Here is an 18,519-nt window from a genome sequence, read left to right as displayed (position 1 = left end):
TGATGATCCCCAATGGAAGGCCTCACCCTCCCTGGGGAGCAGAAAGAGGATGGGATAGGGGGTTGGTGGAGGATAGGGGAGGAAGGGAGAGGGAATTGGGATTCACATGTAAAACAAACTTGTTTCTAATTTAAAGAAGAAAAAGAAAGCCAGGCGGTGGTGGCACGCACCTTTAATCCCAGCACTCCAGCACTCGGGAGGCAGAGGCAGGCGGATCTCTGTGAGTTCGAGGCCAGGCTGGACCGACAGCCTCCAAAACAATACAGAGAAACCCTGTCTCGTAAAAAAAAAAAAAAAAAAAAAAAGAAAGCCAGTTAATATCTTAAAATTCATTGTTATAATTCTAACCTTTTACACTTAAAACATTTTTCTGTTGATATTTCGGTGTGTCTAAGATCAGAGACCAGATTTTAACAGGTTCCATCCATGATGAGTCAAGCCCAAAGGTCACCCTGATGACCAACCTGGACTTCAACATTGACAGAGCTATCTGTTAGTTTCTAGATCTTCTATGCACATTCTCCCCACTACCTTAAACCAAGAAATTTCGTGTCACTTGACATGTGTGTACAATTTTGGAGTGTGCCTATCACATATATTTCCTGTCCTACCATGAGTCACCTCGCTATCTGATCATTTATACAAGTCAGGTTTCATTGCCATGACAACACACATGAGAAAAATCAACTTCAAAGGGAAGGTTTGGATGACAGATTCAGAGGTTTTCATCCATAGTGATTCCATGACTTCAGGCCTCTGTCTGGCAGAGTGATGGCTGGGGGTGTGTGGCAGAACAAAGCTATTCACTGCTGGGGGGGCAGGAAACAAGGAAAAGTAAAAGTCTTTCAGAGTCATGCTCCCAGTAATATACTTCCTCCAAGCAGCCATCATTTCCTGAAGTGTCTACCTTGTCACAAAAGCCCATCAACTATAGGTCCACCAGTGGACTGGTCTGTGGATCAGGCCTGCAGATTCCAGTAACATCCCAGAAGACTCACATCAGAGTTTTGTGATATTGGGCTACCAGCTTTCTACATGTGAGATTTGGCATGACCATAGTAACACCTAAGAAAGATGATACTACTGTTGTTCGAGAATTATCTGCCAGTTTGAGCTCACGGCATCACAACTCTACTTCCAGTCTTCTCGATGGATGCTGTTGAGCTCTTCAGTTATTTTGCCATGCAAGCTTAGGCTTTCAAAACTACAGGGCATGTAGCCAGGCACAGTGCCTGATGCCGCTCATTCCAACACTTGGCAGCCAAGGCAGGAAGACTGTTACAAGTCTTAGGCCCAATCCAGCTACGTCAATGAGTTCCAGGCTGTCTAGTGCTACAGTGTGACGTTGTCTCAGACAAACAAACAAGCCACTACAGGTTTTAGAAGTCATAGCTGCAGATGAAGTTGCCTGTCACTCATCCAATTCCAGTTCCATTTCCCCTATCGACAGCAGCAATGGAAAGAGGCAAACAGAGCAGCTGCTAGCTCATATGCACATGTCTGTGTCGACTGAAAAGAGAAAAAGGGCCGGCTAAACCTTCGTTTCTCTTGCATGTCCCTTAGACAAGACCTTAAGCAGCAGAGCTGTGGGATGCTTTAGGCCTTCACTCACCCCCTCAGCCAATGAGGTAGCGTCACACAGACTGAAGCCCAGCACAGGGCAACTCCACGCTGGAATGATCAAGGCCGTACCTTCCCACTCTACATTCCTAGTAGATGAAGGTTGAGCTCATCAAGATTCAGTATCTGTATACAGCATCCAACACTTAAGACAATGTTACCAGACATAACAAAAGAGCAGCCACCTGAAACATACTCCCACATGACTCATAGGGACCTGTCATAGGCCTTAAGAGTAGCTGTGACCAAGATGTTCAATAAATTAAAGACGGAGTAAATATTTTCATAGAACAAGAATATACATATACATACATAGTGTGTGTGTGTGTGTGCACGCGCGTGCGCATGCATGCAAGTTACCAACATTAAGGATTGTGTAGCTGTTACAAGGAGCAAAGGACAGTCATGTATCCAACAGCATGAGGAGAAGACTTTGAACAAACCAGGGAATTAAAAGAGCCTGAGGCCCAGATCCCTGGTGTATCAGCCTCCCTGACCCACCAGGGCAGCCAGCTCCCCACACAGCCCTGCACAGCACTCCAGCTGAAAGTTTGCAGAGCTTTGCCAACTTTCTCAAAGCCTAGGGATGGGAAAGAGGCTTGCAAAACATACTCTGGTACACACAAATTACTGTTAGATAAAGAATACAAAACCAAGTTCATTAGCCCATGATGGAGTTCAGGAAGACTTGTTTCCCTTTCATTGGCACTGGTGTGTTCAAGCTGGTTTCCTATTCTTTCTCTCTATGATGCCTGGTCCTTTCTCTTATTTCTCTTGTGTTGTTCACAGGGACTTGTGGATCTTAGCACTTTACTACAGTTTTATGCTCAGAGGCTTCCAGGAGCAAACTACTCTGCCCCTTAGTTTTTTCTCTTGTTCTCCAGGGTTTGGAAGGTCTCACTGTCCTTCATTTCCTAAGAATCCAGTCTTGGCATGTTCCCAACAGCTAACATTAATCTTCTCGCAAGGGTCAAAGATTCTCTGGGCCAAGTGATCCCGGCGTGGCTGCTAATGGTTGCTTGCTCAGGGCTCTCTGGTGGTCTCTAAGGCACCCTGAATCACAGGGAAGAAAGCCCTAACTAAAACTCAGCCAGAAGTTGATTGGAGGGGAAAACTGTTCACACTTAATCTCTCCTCTGTAATGTGTGCCTTTGACACCTGTCACCAGTGATCTCATTGGTATACAGAAAATATACTCCTATTATTTAGAAATTCCAAAGGTCTTAGATGTTCTCATGCCTTAAACTGTCCCCCAAACTATTAGAATAAAAGATGCTCCTAGCACCTCATCATTTGAAGAGTCATAATAGTTTAGGAGATGTCTGCCGTAGACAGAGTAAAAAAGCAACATATAGGTCTTTTTTTTTTTTTTTTTTTTTTGGTTTTTCGAGACAGGGTTTCTCTGTATTGTTTTGGAGGCTATCGGTCCAGCCCAGCCTCGAACTTACAGAGATCCACCTGCCTCTGCCTCCCGAGTGCTGGGATTAAAGGCGTGCGCCACCACCGCCCGGCTAACATATATGTCTTACATAGCAAACCCCCATCAACATTATTATTTTCTTTCCTATCTGCCATGAACTAATTCAAAATCACAGATCCATTAGCCTCATGGCTCAATCCCTTTGTGTACTTCACAGTACAAATTTAACAATGCTAGTGTTTTTAGTTATTGTTTTTTATTTTCATTTCAATGAATTGTTACTACTGATGAAGTTTAAAAAATCGGTACAGATATAAGAGGTCAAGCACGAAAAATGTGATAATGGAAATAATGATTGCTTTGAGAGCCTCTGCTATCCTATGAGCCTATATCACTAGGTGCTGTGTGGTAAGGCAACTGACTAGCTGAGTAGCCTTTCTTTCCTTGTAAAATCACATTTATGTATGTACTCACCTGTGTATTTATGCATGCGTTCACATGTTGTGTTGTCATGTGAAGACAAAGGGCAATGTACACGAGCTGGTTGCTGGTTTCTTCCTCAATTTCTCCCCGCTTTATTTAATGAGGCAGGGTGTCTCATGGACCCAGGAGCTTGTCATTTGACTTGTCTAGCTAGCCGTCTTACCTTGAGGATCCTGTCTCTGCTTCCTGAGCCTCACACAGGCTGTCACATAAACTACCTTTTCCTGTCTCCGTGCCTGAGATGAGGAAACTGGTCTGGTAAATGACAAGACAGTCTCTGCCATACGGATAAGCCACTCAGCTATCCAACACTGGCCCAGCTAGATCAGCAGGCCTGACTGGAAGAAACCACAGACACTGCTCCCTAGCAGTGTGTGTTCCAGGGCACGAAATCTCACTGGATCTGCCCCCTATGCTACAGATCAGCATTTCTTCCTCCCTCTCTGCCATAACAGACATATGAGTCAACATTCCCTTTTCTTCCTATTGTTGTCTTAACCCTCAGGTTAATTTGCACTAGGCCGTAATCCGAAGCAATTTCCCAATCGCCACCACCAGCTGTGAAAGTGAAGTTTGAGAACTGGAGGCTGAGATAAAAGAACAGGTTAGTTAAGCTGTATTTTCAAGTCCCCAACGAGAGGTGAAAATTTAGTGATATTAGTTGCGGTTCATTATAATGTTTTCCCAAAGTTAAAAAACAGAAAGTACAGATGAAGTTTATAAGACAAAGATCACGGTGTATCCTGTCAGTTTAATTTACTCTGAGACTCCATGACAAACCCTTTCTCTTGCTGCCACCACCGTATTACTGTGTTTATGGACTTGGCAAGAGCGTTCTGTATAGTTGAACCATACGATAAGAGTATCCTATCTACAGATTATCTTTCTTGCTACTCATATGGCTCACATAGGGAGATATGTATCTGTTGTGTTCAAGATGATCACAGAAACAGATCATTTCTCCTCCCCTCCTCTCCCCTCCAGTGATAATTATTCATTCTTAAAATTGGGTGTTTACTGGAGGAGGGCCTGGGCCCTCCCCAAATTGATGTGACACACTTTGATGATCCCCCATGGAAGGCCTCACAATCCTTGTGGAGCAGGTGGGGGGTGGGTTTGGGGGTTGATAGGGGGTATGGAAGGATGGGAGGGAAAGGGAACTGGGGGGATTGATATGTAAAATGATTGTTTCTAAAGAAAAAAAGAAAAAACAAAAAAATACTTTTAAAATGGTATTTATAACTTATGATTGTTTATTCCCACATCTTTCCTGAAGAAACTAAAGCATATCATTTTCAATAATTCATAAATTATCATCAGCTAATATCATAGATGCAGAGAAGTTGAATCTTCTTTTGGAGCTCCCTTCCGGTATCTAAAATAGTGCTGGGTCCTAGACTTGTATTTTCATACAATTTGTATTTATGTCATCTGAACCTTGCTTAATAGTTGCACAGATCTTTTCTTCTTAGAATAAGAGTCTCAGATTGTTTAAGACCCAGGAATGGGGTCTTTCGGGGCATGGAAAATAGTAGAAAGTATTGTATATACTTCATTCATTGAGACCCTACTGTGTGGGTTGCTGGGTCAAGGAAGACAAAGTAAAGGTAGACATGGCCCTTGAGAGACATCACCTAATATTCAAACAAATACACCATACAGTAAACACTGCTGACTTTTCACAGAGCCTTAGAGTGAGTAAATGGGGTTTGGAACAAGACCAAAGAACTTCCAAGAAGAATCTGAAGAGTCCTGAGTCACCAGAGGGATGAACCAAGACTCAGAGACCGAGTTACAGACAACTAAATCAAAACCAGTCATGTAGCCATGAGGCTAAGCTTCCGGTTGTTCAGCAAAGGACTTTTACCAGAAGGATCAAGTCCTCTTTCTTTGTCAGCCCAGATTCTATCCCTTCCCTTCTCCCGGTGTTAATCTCAAAGAAAAGACTCTGCACACCCTATCCTGATCTCCAGCTCAGCATCTTCTCAGCAGGGAACCCAACCAACCATGGCTGCCAACAGTTTCCTCAGAACAAGGACCAAACTGCTGACAGCTCAGTAATCAGCGGGTTCCACAGCTGTAACTGGGATAGCAATGAAAGGTTCAGTCATTTATTCACTCTGGTGCCATCTCCCAAAGACAAGTTCAGATTTCATTCTGATCCTAAGGGCTTAAGCTCCATCCAGATGGAAATTAAAATTATGTTTTCTTCAAGTACAGTGCCAAGCACACAGAGAACCCTATCTTGATTCATTCAAGGGCACAGAAGGTTAGGAAAGTTGGCCAAGACTACTCATGTCTCAGAATCAATGGGAAAAAAAATATATATATATATATTCTCCGGATCATTTTCCTTATCAGAAATGGAATGAAGGAAGCTTCTGTGGTGCAGTTGGTAAGAATAAAAGCATTAACTAACATGGCTTATAGGGCCTCAGAGAGCATGTACTTAACATTTTCAGGGCAGAGCAATTAACTGGGGGAATTAAAAGAAAAAACTTCTGAAGCACCCTCAGAAAGTACCCTCAAAATATTTGATAGACCTGGTTTCAATGTGGAAGCATCAGAAATATTTATATCTTCTTTTTTCTTTTCTTTTCTTTTTTTTTTTTTTTGGAGGGGTGAGGTGGTTTTTGAGAAAGAGTTTCTTTGTGTAACAGTCCTGGATGTCCTGGAATTTGCTCTGTAGACCACTGGTGCTGTAGAACAATCTTTTTGTACACTGTGTGTAAAGGGAAGCTTTTTCCTTAAGAGAAGCCTTCCCGCTAGCCTGGTTCCAGAGCCGCATCAGTCCCAAATAATCACACAGGAGGCTATATTAATTATGAAGCTGTTGGCCTTGCTTGTTTCTTACTGGCTAGCTCTGACTTAAGTAATTACCCCATAATTGTTAATCTAAGTATTTCTCTTACCGGAGAACTTTCCGAGCTTCCTACCCCATGGCGTTACATCTTGACTTTCTGTGTTTCTCCTACCCAGAGTCCTCCTGGACTCCTAGTCCCACCTATCTAACTTCCCTATTGGCCAACAGTACTTTATTGACATAATCACAGGACTTCCCCAACAACTGTGAATATTTGTTGCTCTCATTGGTTTAATAAGGGGCTAAATGGCCAATAGCTAGGCATGGGATGAAGAAGCATGGATTCACCAACCAGATACAGGAAGCAAGACATGAGTATGCAGTGCTGAAAACACGTACCACCATGTAGTAGAGTGTAGATAAGAAATATGCGTTAGTTAGTAACAAACCTAAGCTATTGGCTGAATATAATTAATAATAAGTCTCCCTGTCATTACTGGGGAGCCTGCAGTCCTAAAGAAAACTCCACCTACAGGCTGGCCTCAAATCACAGACATCCACCTGCCTCTGCCTCAAAAAAGCCGGGATTAAAGGCATTCACCACCACTGCCTGACTGTGTTTATATCTTTCTAAGTATTTCTAATTTTGAAAAGTCTTACTATTGTGTGTATACGACATTGGAGAGATTGCCATGACCGGTATGGGTGTGGAGGTCAGAGGACTCCTGTGTGGACTCAGGTCTCCCTTTCCACCTTTATGTGGGTTCCACGGATTAAACCCATGTTGTCAGACTTGCATGTGAAGTGCCTTTACCTGTGAGCCATCTTCCCAGGGGTTTCTAAAGTGTGCTAAAAACAAAGGATCCTTCATTCCCAAGGAAACTGAGATCTACAGATGATAGACATGACATCATCAGGAACAAAGATGAGACTTAGTCCTCAAAGGAAACCTCCCAACTCCTTCCAGGTCACTGATGCTGTACCAACCACATGCTGTGTGAGGAGTGTGTCTACATGGTCTCTAACATGAGATATTTTAATTAAAAGTTTCCAAGCAGGACTTGGTCCTGCTTACTGTGAAAACTGATGTAAAAACTTAGAAGATTGTAAAGGTCACATGGCATGTTTACCTTCCTATTTTAGTAAGGGCCTAAGAACCTACCCTCCCCTCTCCTGTGCTTAGCAGGAGTAGGAGGTCAAAACTGTATTTGATGCATGAACAAACGGTAGTTTTTCATAGCTCTACAGTGACATCATTGGATGGGGTTTCCTAGGGACAGGGATTGACCACTCTGCAGTTGTGCAGAGTGGAGGGTGGACAATAGGAAAACAGACAGGAAAGGCTGTCAGAAATCCCATGGTAAAGCATAGCTGAGCTGTCCAGGAGGAAACGTGTGGTTTCCTTAATTGTACCCATTCACACTTTCAAACTTTGAAACAAGTCATGTAATCGACATCAGGGACACCCAGCTCATATTTGGAGTTGTTTTGGACAATCTCACACATGACTGGACTCTCTCCCTCTGCCCTGTACCTTTGGGAAGAGAACGATGTAGGTAAATAGAGGAAGCCACCAAGAATTAAAGTGGGTGTTCTTCAGGAGTGTGCTCAAGCAATGCCTTCAATGGCAGGATTCTTAAACTGAATTTATTGGGACTCCTCTCAATACCACAGTGGGACCAGAGGGAATGGTGAATTTCTGAACTTGATAGAAGAGAACTCAGCCTTCATCAGATTCTCCCGTCATTGGCCATAGGGCCTCCTTCTCTTATGCTCTGTAATACTCAAGTGCAGCTCCTCTAAGTTCATAATTATTTACTAGGAGATAGGGGTGAGAGAGAAGGCACAAGACATAGAGCCAACCCCATGCAGGGCTTCATGGAGTCAGTGCAGTGGTTCTCAACCTTCCTAATGCTGTGACCCTTTTATGCAGTTCCTCATGTGGTGACCTCACCCCAACCATAAAATTATTGCCATTGCTCTGAAATTTTGCTATTGTTATAAATTTTAATGTAAAATCTGTGCTTTCTGATGGTCTTTGGGGGGGTCACAAGCCACAGGTTGAGAACTGTTGACTTAGCGGCGTCCAGCATAGACAAGGACTGACCTCACCAAGACCTCTGTAGTACAGTCAATGCACCCAAATGCACCCTGAATGGCCTAGAGGTTTACCAGCAGAGACAAGGCTCTCAGTGTTAGCTTTTACTGTCACCACTCCATGTCAAATTATTTATTGTTACTTTTCCTCAGACAGCAATCGTATGAGGTCAAAGAGGTCCCCTAACACAGAGATAAGGACACTGAATCTCGGAGAGATTGAAACACTAAGCCAAAATCCTAAAGGTCCTATGTAATTTCCCAACTTGGACTCCTGCTTTCCTGTGGCCTGAATTGCTGGCCAGGCTTTCAGTGGGAGGCAGCTTCTCTGCCCACCCCTCAGGATTCCACATGTGAAGCTCAGGACCTGCCCTCTCCCTGACCCTGTCCATCAGCATAGGCAAAGAGCACTGCAGATGAAGCTTTTCATGCCAAGGCGTAATCTACTTGCTTACATAATTTAGCCCAAATCGCGCCTCTAAAATTCCGCAGTGGATGCCAGTTTCTGTCCCAAGATAAGGAGTGTTAAATGAGGAATCTCCAGGGAACATGCCCTCCCGTTTTGGTGCAGACAAGCCACTGCCAGAAAGGACGACATTTTCTCCAGTAGTCACAGGACAGAAGAGTGGGGATGCTCAAAAACAAGGCAAATGTTCTGGTTTCAGAATCCATGTTGAAATCTGCAGCTACCTATTAGCAACAAAACAAAACAAAGTAACAAAAAGAAATGCTTTCCCCCAATAAAATTGTGGCAACTGCATGCACCAAGGACTCCCCAGGCACATTCTATATCTTGTCTCCATACTTCAAAGTGACCAAGCAACCAGGAGAGACGTCGCTGTTTGAGAAGCTGAGCATGTCCCAGTTCACACAGACAGTAACAGCAGACCCAGGACTTGAACCCAGGCCTGATGACAGCATCAGTGCTCTTAACCACATCCCTGGCTACACAGTCACGGTGGTTTCTGGCACCCACATCATATCACCTCTTGGTTTTCCATGTGCAGAAAAAGCTGGCCTGGAAATTGGTCAGCCTCTTGGCAGAGGAACCATGGAAGGGGACAGGTGGACTCAACAAACTCCTGATGCCTGGCTGACTGCCACTGGATACCTCTGCCACACTAACCAGATCCCCTGATTTCCAAGGCCCCTCTTTTCTCTCCTCATAGTCAATCTCCACACTGCAGGCATCTGAAAGAGAATGGGAACCAAGGCTCAGGAGTGCCGCCAATGTTATTTACACAAATCTGAGAAGAATAGACCATTGCCCTTTCTCAGACTCCTAGCTTGGTTGTATGCAGAGTTGATGGCTACCACCATCTGCTGCTTCCCTTCTCTCTGTTGGTGCCTACTCGGTTCCCTTTCTGTCTGCAGTTCTCTTGCCTGCTCTGAAGGGCCAGCCTGGGGTGTTCAGATCCTGGATACTTTCTCCTCTCCTTCTGACTCTGGGTACAGGATCTGTCTCTCCTGGGACCCTGTGCATCAGGAAGAGCTCTCAGCAGAGCCGCCCCCCCGCCCCCCCGCTGGGATACTTATAGCAGTGTCCCGCCCTCCTCCAGGGGTGTGACCCGGAATCTCAGATAGGAGGACTGACTGTGAACAATACCCAGCCGCCTGCTGATCTTTCTTTGTTGTAACTTCCCTGTGCCCCAGCAGAGCATTGCCGCGAGGGGCCCTGGGGTGCTCCACACCTGGCCTCCCCTCAAGCTGGACGCAGCAAGAACCATGAATGCCTCCTTGTCCTTCTATCGCTGCCAGGCATCTCGCTGGGTGGAAAAGGGCTCCTCGGCGACAATGGGCGGCTTGCTCTTCAGTGCTGGACTGCTGGGCAACCTGCTGGCACTGGTGCTGCTGGCACGATCTGGCCTGGGGTCCTGCCGGCCGCGGCCACAGCGCCCTCTACCCTCGGTCTTCTACGTGCTAGTGTGCGGCTTGACGGTCACAGACTTGCTGGGCAAGTGTCTAATCAGCCCGGTGGTTCTGGCTGCCTATGCGCAAAACCGGAGCCTACAGGAACTGCTGCCTGCCGGGAGCAGTAAGTTATGTCAAGCCTTCGCCTTCATTATGTCCTTCTTTGGACTAGCCTCGACGTTACAGCTGCTGGCTATGGCGCTGGAGTGCTGGCTGTCTCTGGGACATCCCTTCTTCTACCAAAGGCACATTACCCTGCGCAGGGGAGTGCTGGTGGCTCCTATTGTGGGAGCCTTCTGCTTGGCTTTCTGTGCACTCCCCTTCGCTGGCTTTGGGAAGTTCGTGCAGTACTGCCCAGGCACCTGGTGCTTCATCCAGATGGTCCATGAGAAGCGCTCACTGTCGGTTCTCGGCTTCTCTGTGCTCTACTCCAGCCTCATGGCGCTGCTGGTCCTGGCTACCGTGCTCTGCAACCTGGGTGCCATGCACAACCTCTATACCATGCACAGGCGCCTGAGGCGCCACCCTCGCTGCTGCCTCAGGGACTACTCCCAGACAGGCTCAGGTCACAGGCAAGAGTCCCTGCATCCCCTGGAGGAGCTGGACCACCTCCTGCTGCTGGCTCTGATGACAGTGCTCTTCACTGTGTGTTCCCTGCCTTTTATTGTGAGTTGCTGGGCACCAAAGTTGGAAAACTGAGCGCCTCGGGCTCGGCCCAGTGGGAAGTTGGAAGAGGGAGGGATGCTGCTCTCCCATTCTGGCTGGGGATGGGTAGGGGTGGGGGATTGATTCTGTGCTCAACACTCCAGGAGAGCAAATTCCTTCCCAGCCCTAAGGTATGACCTCATTTGTAGAGGGAGAAGAGGGAATGTTGGACAAAAGGTTAGAGAGACTCAGTACAACATTCTCCGACTGCCAGATGCCCCCTCCTCTCTGCTCAGGTCTGTGAGTTCTCTAGTCATCTGTGTGCCAAGACCTTACTCCTCTACTCCCCGACCCCCGCACCAGCGATGTATTTTATTTTGTTAGATCTGCCTTTTAATTCAGAGGTGTTGGAAACGGACTTGTCTGGGAGCTCCTCTCTGGATTTTGGCATAGAGAAGGAAAGGGGTTAGTTCATCCAGAGTGGCTTACAGAAATGAGCAATAAACACAGATTTAGTTCTGAAAACTCTAGGTTTGTGCCTGCAGCTGCGCTGCCCTTGAGGGGGGCATGGTGAAAGCAGAGGGGGAGGGGTTACAGGTGGCAGGTTGTGCCCTCATCTGTCCTGAGGGTTTAGTTTCAATCTTGGCCAATGAGATGGCAAAGAATCTCATTAACTTGGGTTCCAAATTACAACAAGAAGATGGCAGAGGCTGAATGAAGGAGCTGCTCCAGGTGTAGCATTTAAACAACCTCACTAAGTTGGCAGTTCCCAAACTGAAATGAATATTTGTAATCAGTTTAGAGCCCCAATTAAACTAAGCACTATTCAATTTTTTAAAAAGAATCAAATTCCGCCTGGCAGTGGTGGTGCACGCCTTTTATCCCAGCACTTGGGAGGCAGAGGCAGGCGGATCTCTGTGAGTTCGAGGCCTGGCAGGACCAATACCCTCCAAAACAATACAGAGAAAGCCTGTCTCGTAAAAACAAACAAACAAACAAACAAAGAATCAAATTCTTCCTATTAGAACTGTACTTAAAAGTTGCACCCAGTTATTGTTATTGCGTCTTTAATTTCTTAGTTCACATAACAGCTCATGACCATCTGGGGACCCCTCTTCTGGCTCCAGAAGTCCTAGGCACACGTGTGGTACACGGACATACATGCAGACAAAACACCCATAGACATAAAATAATAAATAATAGTTGTGGGGGTATGTGTGTTTTCTGGTTATATTAGTGTCTGCTGAACATTCATTATTTGTTCCCTTGGACTAGAAAACCTGAAGCATTTACTTTACAGCCCTTAACCAAAAAGCTCCAGATCCGTTGGAGCTTACCTGTGCTCTGATGAAAGCAAGCCGTGGCTAGGTCCATGGAAATCTGAAGCAGCTTCTGGATGCTTTAATGTGATTAAATCAGGAAACTGTGAACAATGGAACAAACACAGCCCTTGGACACATCTCTAAGGAGAGCCATGTTATCTTATGGACCTGTGAGAATTGAAGGAGCCAAGATACTTGAAACCAATTTGATAAAACAATTTATAAAGTCCTGGATAAGTGCAAGCCAGACAGCATTCCTCACAGGAGCCATCATTTCCTAGAAGGACGAAGGGATCTCTCCATGATTGTCGTTCTGGGTCAAGTTTAGCACTCAGTGACTGTGGTAGTGGATTATTTGCTGTCTGACCTCATCTGGAGCTGTGTAGGATTGACAAAGGCTAAAAATCACAACACTGAGATTTCATCTCTCTGTGTGTCATGTGTGTGCACACACCTATATGAGCACAGGCATGTGCTTTTCGTGATGCACACGAGGAAGCAGCCTCAGACATTGATCCTCACCTGACACTTTGATTGACAAGTGACTCTTTGTTTGCTGGTATGTGCCAGACCCGCTGGCCAGCAGCCTCCTATCTTGCTGTGTTTCTGTTGCTGCGATAAACACCATGGCCAAAAGCAACTCAGGGAGGAAAGGGCTGATTTCAGCTTGCAGGTCCACATCAGAGACTAGTGGAAAAGCCAGGGCAGGATGCCAGCAGGAACCTGGAGACACAAACTGAACCAGACACCATGGAGGACACTGCTTACTGGGCTTTCCCTCCATGGCTTCTCAGTCAGCTCTCTTATATACCTGCCCACAGGTGGCACCACACACAATGGGGTGAGCCCTCCCCTGTCAACCACTAGTTAACAAATGCCCCCACGGGCGGGCGAGCCTACAGCCCTGAGGCATTTTCTCAGTTGAGGTTCCTCTTCTCAGATGACCCTAACTTCTGTCATGTTGACAAAACCCAACCAGGACATTATGTGAGTAGTGGGATCGCAGATGTGCCTTGATATGAGCTTTATGGACTCTAGAGATTCAAACTTTGATCCCCAAGCTTTCACAGCAGGGGTTTTACCCGCTGAGCCATTCCCCCAGCCCACAGTGAGCATTCTTGAGCAGAATCCCAAATGCTTCACAGGCTAAAATGTTTTGAGCATGAATGTCCTGCCATAAGTGGAAAATTCCCACACATGATTTCAAGTGAAAGGCTGGAGTACAGACAGGGTGCCTGTGTCAGACCACAGGTGTGTAAGACATGCATCTCAGGACAGAGGTGCCTGTGGAGGGCTGCATTCTACACCAGTGTCTTGATGGGTGCACATATTACACATTCTGAGGGAAAACAAAAACCTATCTAGTCCCAAACAATTTGGAATAGATGTGTGTGTGTGTGTGTGTGTGTGTGTGTGTGTTCATGCACATGTCACAGAACCCAATGCCTAGCTTCACTAACTGCTATCAGTATTGTTATTAATTGTGGGTCTCATTTATTGTTATTGCAAATTAATCAGCAAGTATGATCGCCTCAGGAGACGGTGTGCTATCCTAGAAGCAGTTCTCAAACTTTTTATGGTCTAGGGACTTCTTAATACTCTTAAGAATTACAAAGGACCCATTCAACCTGTATTTAAATGAATAGTGTCTGAATCTGTATCAATCACATGCAGTAAACTTAAGAAGCTTATAAAATGTAGTTGTATGGTATTGCCAGTAACGTGAGGGCCTGAGTTTGAATCCCAGCACAAATGTAAAAAGCCACCAAGCTGGCAACAGAAGCATCTTCTCAATGACCCCTAACCTCATCGGAGGGCACTCTTTCAAATGAATGCTCTTTTTATATTTGAAAATATTTTTATGTTTTAATTATGTATATATGGTTAGGGGCTGTGCCTGTGATGCCTGCAGAAGCCAGAAGAGGGCACTGGAGTTACTGGCAATTGTAGGCTATCCCACATAGGTGCTGGAAACAGACTTGGGCTCTCTGAAAGAGCAATACTCTTAGCTACTGAGCCTTCTCTCCAAACTCTATGTGGATGTTCTTAATGTAAATTGAGCCAACTGAAAATTCCCAGTTGTAGAATAATTTACTTGTAATAACAGCTGCAAAGGCTTGAATATGCAGATAAATAGACTAAAGGTTTATCTCAATGACAGAGTATTGGCCGAGGACTTGTATGAAGTCCTGTGTTCAATCCCCAGCTTTGAAGAAAAAACTAAGTAAAATTAAAGATAACATAGTAGAATTGCCATAGATAAGTACTGCATAGAAAGAAAATAGCTTGGTGTGCAAGATGGCCCAGCAGGTAAAGGTATTTGCTGCCAAGCCTGCTGGTGTCAGTTCTATTCCCAGAAAACACATGATGGAAGGAGAGAACCAACCCCCACAAGTTATCCTCTGATTTTTCACATGTGTGCTATGGTGTCACAACCCTAAACACACAAAGTAATAAAATATATTTTAATTAAAAAGGATAAAATGTTTTAATTATACACGTATCATTCCATTACCAAACATTCTTGCATTGGTTGGAATTACATTTCACCTCTTCTCTGAGGAGAAAATTAACAAATATAAAACACATCAATGAAATATATCTGGTACCTACCTCATCTAACACACTCTGTAACTCAGTGAGATACCAAATGAGAACATCCCAGTGCTGGAATAAGATGTAAGGGAAGGGTAATAACTAAGGCTAAAGAACAGTGTAGCAGAGGAAATGGGCAACTCCTAGTTGAAAAAATAATTTGCAAGCTAATTATCCAGCATTTATTATATACCAGAGCCTGTTCCTGCAGATTTCTTCACACTGTCTCATTCTATCTTTGCAAGTATCCTGGAAAGCTGGCACAGTGACCATTTTTGTAAAAATAAGAAAGCAACATCTTCCCTGAAGCCACACATCTGAAGAGAGGATTCCAACCTGGAACCTTAGACCTTTAGCCCATGTCTCAAAGAGGTTCCTAAAAGGGGTAATATTTGAAGTCAGTTTTAAGAACTGTTTGGCTATTTAATCCATTTCCAGTCTTGTAAAATGGAGATAATGACTGTCTTTACTCAGAAGACTTTTCTAAAGAGAAAATGAAAATTTCAAAAAGTCTTAGAATAATGCCTGGGAGTTGAAGGTTCTATGTGGACATCAGCCATTATTACTGCTGTTGGCATTATGAAGCAAGGATGAGGAGAAAGGGTGTCCATTTATCAATAACAGAGGAACCTGTGTAAACATCTTCCAAATGCACTGGACTGAAATAGCCAAGACTACTGCAATGTTGTAGAGAAGGGAGTCAACATAAGGAGACTGATTCTAGGAATGTGCATCTTCTCGAAGAGATGCTTCTGGGTGGCCTCGAGTACTCTTAGGCACAGTTTCCCCTACCAATAATGGATTTATGTAGTTTCTGTTCCATTAGGGTCAGTTTGTTTCATAATAGATTTAGAAACCCAGTAGGCATGGGAAGGGTGATACCAAAAGTAAAGGTATCCAGCATCACTATGGTGTTCTGAGGTTGTGCTGATCTAGGCAGCAGTGTGACCTGAATGACAGGGAGTCATGACCTGAGGCACTTGGCAGAGCTCTGAGGAAACTACAGAAACCCATGGTGAGATCAGGGCATAAGAGGCAGCTGGACACAGGTAAATAGGCATCTATTTTGGGGTAGCCCCTGCCAGCATCTTACATAGAATCTATCTTAATAAAAGGAACAATTTACAGCCAGGTAATGGTGATACACAAGTTTAATACCAGCATTTGGGAGGCAGAGACAAGTGGATCTCTGTGAGTTCTAGGCCAGACTGGTCTACAAAGAGTTCCAAGACAACCAGAGCTGTTACACAGAGAAACCCTGTCTCAAAAAAACCAATTTTCATGAACAATTTAAAGGAAGAATTTACATGTGGTAACTATTTCTTTCATCAAGTCACTTTGTGTGTTTTTATCCTCATAGTTCCTGTCTTTTTACTTCCATTCAAAGCTCCATCTGTTGGTGTGTCCCTAGGTGTGGCAGTTACTTCTAATAGTAAGAGTGGACAGAAAGTAGGCAGCTGAATAAAGTGTGCATGTAAGGACACTAGTTAAAGTGTCTCTGTGTGAAGCCTGGTGCTGTCTTCATTATCTGGCAGCGTCCTGGAAACCTGAGACCAGGATGGGGAACAGCCTTCAGGGAGCGAGTCAGATGGGTCTCCCAGCTGTAACTCAGTTTCCCCACTTTCACAGATCCTCATCCACATCCACCAGCCACAGAGTGAGAACTCCAGGCTAAGCAGTGGAATTCATTCCCTCCATCTGCCTTCTAAGTCCTCACCTGTGTAATGTTTTGGGTTTTCTTTGTATTTTCCCCCACAGTATCGTGCTTACTATGGAGCCTTCAAACGTGTTACCACAACTGAAGGAGACTCGGGAGATCTCCAGGCCTTGCGGTTTCTGTCTGTGATTTCAATCGTGGACCCCTGGATTTTCATCATTTTCAGGACGCCAGTATTCCGGATGTTATTTCACAAGATCTTCATAAGACCTCTGGTTTTCAGAAACTGGCACAGCCATTCCTACCAATCTAAAACGGAATCCACTTTGTGAGACCTGAGTGCTCTGGTAAGCTGAAAATGTACCACACACTCAAAGAACCACGATTAGAAAATCCCTACAATACAATCTTTAAAGATTACATCCTCTGGGAGTGAAGAGATGGCTTGGCACTTAAGAGCATGCACTGCTCTTCCAGGAACCTGGGTTTGAGTCTCAGCGCCCATTCAGGTGGTCCACAGCTGTCTGTAACTCCAGCTCTAGGGGAGTAGATGACTCAGTCCTCCATGGGCACCTGCAACTCATGTGTACAAAACCGCACACAGACACACTTGAAAATAATAAAAGTAGATTTCAAAATATCTCCCATAACTAAAGCATGTATCTGATTTAACAATAGGTTGTCAATCTGTATCCATAAATCATTTTGGTCCAGTTTAAAATATCATGCTATTGACAGCAACTAAAATGTGCATGTTGTAAACACTGTTAAAAGCATTATAGCAGCCGGGCGGTGGTGGCGCACGACGTTAATCCCAGCACTCGGGAGGCAGAGGCAGGCAGGTCTCTGAGTTCGAGGCTGGGCTGGACCCACAACCTCCAAAACAATACAGAGGAACCCTGTCTCGTAAAAACAAAACAAAAAAGCATTATAGCAATGATATTAATTGTCCCAACATTTATACCTGGTGGCCCTAAATTTTAGAGCAGTCTTGAGAACTGTGGATTTTTACTTAAATATGGTAGAAATACCATTGTCTGTTTATAAATTTTATGGTGGGTATTCTTAAACAAGCCTACAACTGCTCACAATATGTTTTGTCGTGTTTTAGTAAAACCTAACTTATTTTGTAGCATAATTGCTCCAGTTTTTTTGTTGTTTGTTTGGGGGTTTGTTTGTTTTGTCAAATGGGCTAAGAATAATCTAATTTATAGATATTGTTCAGAGAAGTGAATTGGGAAACCAGTCGAGGTCAGGCATCTGGGGAGACCATGTCAGGGAGCTCACTGGCCTCGGGTGAAGATGTACAACTCCCGTGTGGTATACATGAGGCATGTTGTATCTAGGACCCACAACTCAAAATGGAACAAAGAAAATTGTGGTGTTTGGAAGTCTGGGCTCTTGCAGATGGAGGCAGCAATGTCAGTGGGAATCAGTAATGTGGGTATTGATTCTAAAACTATCAATTCATGGAGCCTCACTTATTACATTGATGAATTCTTTGGAGAAAAGGGTTTGTTTCTTGGAAAAACACTGGAGTGTGACTTACCACATAGCTGTATTATTTACGATTTCAGCTGTGTGAACTCACAGGGCATTTAGCACAGGAAGAGGCCCACCCAGGACTTAGCCCCTGTGGAGGGTGATGGCACTGGCCTTCACACCTGCCCATTGCAGTTTCCTTCACTATGAAATTCCCTGTGAGGAGTGCTTGCAGAATCAGAGTGTGGCTCAGGACGACACTTGGAGACTTTAATTACACCTGCGTTTTCACAGCTCAGCAACACTGTGCCCAAAAGAGAAAGGGGAGGCCCTTGCAGGGGGACAGAAAGTTCTAGTTCCTCCTCACAGCAAGAGCTTTCACTATTGAAATCAACAGATGGGAACACGAGAGACTTCTCTAGTCCCTGTGCACCCTAACCACTCAGATTTTGAGATGGTCTCAAGGCCTCCACCCGGAGTGCCT

General features: G+C 44.8%; 1 protein-coding gene and 1 long non-coding RNA gene across 2 annotated transcripts; one reads left to right on the top strand and one right to left on the bottom strand.

Moving 5' to 3' along the window:
* Positions 1–8,521: 8,521 nt before the first annotated feature.
* On the bottom strand, positions 8,522–10,248 carry LOC121136101. The gene is made up of 2 exons (XR_005873224.1): positions 10,115–10,248; positions 8,522–9,614 (listed from the first exon to the last, which is right to left on the bottom strand). It is a non-coding gene; the product is annotated as an uncharacterized LOC121136101 (long non-coding RNA).
* On the top strand, positions 10,149–17,685 carry LOC121136100 (prostaglandin D2 receptor-like). Its single transcript, XM_040735767.1, has 2 exons — positions 10,149–11,000; positions 16,655–17,685. Exons 1-2 carry the CDS (start codon positions 10,149–10,151, stop codon positions 16,883–16,885), a joined length of 1,083 nt encoding a protein of 360 aa, XP_040591701.1. The 3' UTR covers positions 16,886–17,685.
* The last annotated feature ends 834 nt before the right edge of the window (positions 17,686–18,519 follow it).

This window comes from Mesocricetus auratus, unplaced genomic scaffold (assembly GCF_017639785.1).
Source record: "Mesocricetus auratus isolate SY011 unplaced genomic scaffold, BCM_Maur_2.0 Super-Scaffold_100048, whole genome shotgun sequence".
Taxonomy (NCBI): Eukaryota; Metazoa; Chordata; class Mammalia; order Rodentia; family Cricetidae; genus Mesocricetus; species Mesocricetus auratus.
This window is presented reverse-complemented; position numbering and strand designations above follow the sequence as displayed.